The sequence below is a fragment of the Sinocyclocheilus grahami genome, unplaced genomic scaffold, assembly GCF_001515645.1.
Source record: "Sinocyclocheilus grahami isolate Dianchi unplaced genomic scaffold, SAMN03320097.WGS_v1.1 scaffold145.1, whole genome shotgun sequence".
In the NCBI taxonomy this organism is placed as follows: Eukaryota; Metazoa; Chordata; class Actinopteri; order Cypriniformes; family Cyprinidae; genus Sinocyclocheilus; species Sinocyclocheilus grahami.
The window spans coordinates 1,141,949-1,145,376 of NW_015505324.1; the positions used below are offsets into that span (position 1 = coordinate 1,141,949).

The 3,428-nt window shown below is 38.4% G+C and overlaps 2 protein-coding genes across 2 annotated transcripts in view; both read right to left on the reverse strand.

Moving 5' to 3' along the window:
* Nucleotides 1-2,195, reverse strand: part of LOC107591750 (heparanase-like) — a 6,382-nt gene extending 4,187 nt beyond the window's left edge. The window contains exons 1-4 of the mRNA XM_016280987.1: nucleotides 2,150-2,195; nucleotides 1,657-2,032; nucleotides 1,435-1,574; nucleotides 893-1,021 (exon numbers count right to left, since the gene is read on the reverse strand). Coding sequence (XP_016136473.1) covers nucleotides 893-1,021; nucleotides 1,435-1,574; nucleotides 1,657-1,874 — 487 coding nt within the window. The 5' untranslated portion in view covers nucleotides 1,875-2,032; nucleotides 2,150-2,195. The remainder of the gene's footprint in view (nucleotides 1-892; nucleotides 1,022-1,434; nucleotides 1,575-1,656; nucleotides 2,033-2,149) is intronic.
* Nucleotides 2,196-2,277: 82 nt separating this feature from the next.
* The window catches only part of LOC107591711 (helicase POLQ-like), a 10,521-nt gene continuing 9,370 nt past the window's right edge, over nucleotides 2,278-3,428 (reverse strand). Inside the window, 1 exon segment of the mRNA XM_016280945.1 lies at nucleotides 2,278-2,472. Within this exon segment, the coding sequence (XP_016136431.1) occupies nucleotides 2,389-2,472 (84 nt within the window). The 3' untranslated portion in view covers nucleotides 2,278-2,388.

Consider the following 3,428-nt stretch of genomic DNA (forward strand, 5'->3'; position numbering starts at 1 on the left):
AAATTTACTTAAATTATTTTAGCAAATGGCTGCAATATAACAAAGAGTGAAAAATTTAAGGGGGTCTGAATACTTTCTGTACCCACTGTATGTGTGTATATATATATATATATATATATATATATAACACTTTATAAAAAACATAGCTTTACATTTTCTGACACTTAAAAATGTGGGCTAGAAGAACTTATAATTGTCAAGATCTGACACAAATTTACATAGTTATGAAAGAATGTTGTTTTGCTATTGCTATTACATCTCGACTAGACTACTGTAACTCTTTATACGTTGGATTGGATCAGTCATCTCTTCATTGCTTACAGTTAGTCCAGAATGCAGCAGCTCATCTTCTAACTGGGACTCAAAAGTGTGAGCACATTACCCCAGTTTTAGCCACGCTCCACTGGCTTCCTGTCCGTTTCAGGGTTGATTTTAAGATTTTACTGCTTGTTTTTAAGATTTTAAATGGGTTGGTGCCGCCTTATTTATCAGAGCTTTTACATGTCCACACTCCTCTCAAAGCACAGAGGTCATCCAATCAGCTGCTCCTCGACGTTCTGAGATTCAGGTTAAAAAATAAAGGTGATCCAGCTTTTTCAGTGGCTGCTCCTAATCTCTGGAATAGTCTACCTGTTCACATAAGAACAGCTCGAACTACTGACATTTTTAAGTCGCCCATCTGACCCATCTGTATTCCTTAGCTTTCATTTTGTATTGAGCTTTGACACCGTGTCATTTTTATTGTGTTTTGTTTTGTTTATTTGTTTGTGTATTCTAATATTGTTAAGCACCATGGTTGCTTTTAAATGTGCTATATAAATAAAATTGAAGTACTAACTCACGATAAATTCCTTATTAAGTAATAATTTTAAAGAAGTTAAATTAAACTTACCAGAGAATTTTGACCTTTTGTATTTTCCCTCTAGTTCCTCCTGAAGTAAAGTCTTTGACTGTAGGACCCATTCTTGCTTTAACCTATTTTCCAACAATGGAGGCAATTCAAGTCTCTCACATAATTTTTCTGTAAGAATAACAGTAGATGTGGCCGATTAAATAAATCCAAAAATAATTATAATATAAAAAAAACACACTATACATGCATATATATAGTGCGTGCGTGTGTGTGTGTGTGTGTGTGTGTGTGTGTGAGAGAGAGAGAGAGAGAGAGAGTACTATAGCTTCCACTAAATTCATCACATTGAACCCATGTGGTTAAAAGTCATTGCAAAAATTGCTCAGAAATATGAAAGTATTGAGTGTCCAAATAAATTTGGGGGTGACTACAATCTTTAGATACAACAGGCAATGTAGGTACACTGTATGTTCAGGGTGTTTATGTGAATGAGTTTATTGTTCCCTCATTAAAGCAAAACTGGAATCATGCTGTTGAAGTCAGATGACAAAAACCACAGTCAGCTTTGTGACAGAGGTTACCTAGAACAGCGCTGTTGCTGTTGTCTCTCGCTTGGAAATATCTTCCGCGTGGATTGAATGTCATAAAATCTTGTTTGGTACCTCCAAATCGCAGAAACGCTGGGACCAAGGCTTTGGCAAGGGTTCTTAACTTTGGTGAACTGCAGAAACATCATATCACTTCTTTTAAAATTACATCACACCTTTACTCATTTGAGGTCTGCTTTAAAAGAAGTTACTTACTTCAGTAGGTTCATGAACCTCTCCTCGGCGATTAAACTCGCATCTATAGCCACAGAGAGAAACCTTTCGTCCACCCGTCGGGCCACATGGGACAGATCCAGGTCAACACGTATGGACTGAACATCATCAACAGATATGACTGTTTTGGCTCCGACATACAATGCGCAAAACAAAGCAAGCGCTACTATCGTGGAAAATGCTGTGGCCGCAGACTTCATCTGTTCAATCCGCCGGTGTCCTCACTCAAGCTTTGCTGGCATCGGTTTCACGCGCTCATCCAAAACACACTGGCGAAATATGTATTTGTATTTACTTTTTTCGTTGTTGTTGTTGTTTTTTGGCAACGTCAAAGCTACTTCCTTCTTTCTTGTTAGACCTGCTCATGACAAATTTGTTCAAATATCTCACGCTAGTGACTGCAGGCGTGGCTTCAGGAGGATTCTTTTTTCTTTTCTTTTTTTTTGCAAAGCTTAACTGATTGGCTGGAACTCACAACATCAGTGGCAGCGCTGGAATTTGTTTCCCCTTTGTGGCTGACTGGTTATAAAGTATTTATGACACAAAATAACACATGATGATCATGGAAATGAGTAACAGAGATGCTACTAAAAAAGAGGTTACTTCCATTTTTATTTCAGGCAGACATGTAGGCACAATATAGTTTACATAATGCCAGGTGGATTAAATAATATACATACTATTTACATCATATAAATAAAAATAAACAAAAATTTACAAAGATGGGAGATCAGATGGCAGCATAAACAGGTCATCCACCTCCTCCTGCAAGGCCTCTGCTTTCTCTTTTTTTAACATCTGAAAATGAACATTGAGACAGTTAATATAAATAAGCAAGTGTGTTTTCTCTTATATGTACAGGTGCATCTCAATAAATTAGAATGTCGTGGAAAAGTTCATTTATTTCAGTAATTCAACTCAAATTGTGAAACTCGTGTATTAAATCAATTCAATGCACACAGACTGAAGTAGTTTAAGTCTTTGGTTCTTTTAATTGTGATGATTTTGGCTCACATTTAACAAAAACCCACCAATTCACTATCTCAACCAATTAGAATATGGTGACATGCCAATCAGCTAATCAACTCAAAACACCTGCAAAGGTTTCCTGAGCCTTCAAAATGGTCTCTCAGTTTGGTTCACTAGGCTACACAATCATGGGGAAGACTGCTGATCTGACAGTTGTCCAGAAGACAATCATTGACACCCTTCACAAGGAGGGTAAGCAACAAACATTCATTGCCAAAGAAGCTGGCTGTTCACAGAGTGCTGTATCCAAGCATGTTAACAGAAAGTTGAGTGGAAGGAAAAAGTGTGGAAGAAAAAGATGCACAACCAACCGAGAGAACCGCAGCCTTATGAGAATTGTCAAGCAAAATCGATTCAAGAATGTGAGTGAACTTCACAAGGAATGGACTGAGGCTGGGGTCAAGGCATCAAGAGCCACCACACACAGACGTGTCAAGGAATTTGGCTACAGTTGTCGTATTCCTCTTGTTAAACCACTCCTGAACCACAGACAACGTCAGAGGTGTCTTACCTGGGCTAAGCAGAAGAAGAACTGGACTGTTGCCCAGTGGTCCAAAATCCTCTTTTCAGATGAGAGCAAGTTTTGTATTTCATTTGGAAACCAAGGTCCTAGAGTCTGGAGGAAGGGTGGAGAAGCTCATAGCCCAAGTTGCTTGAAGTCCAGTGTTAAGTTTCCACAGTCTGTGATGATTTGGGGTGCAAAGTCATCTGCTGGTGTTGGTCCA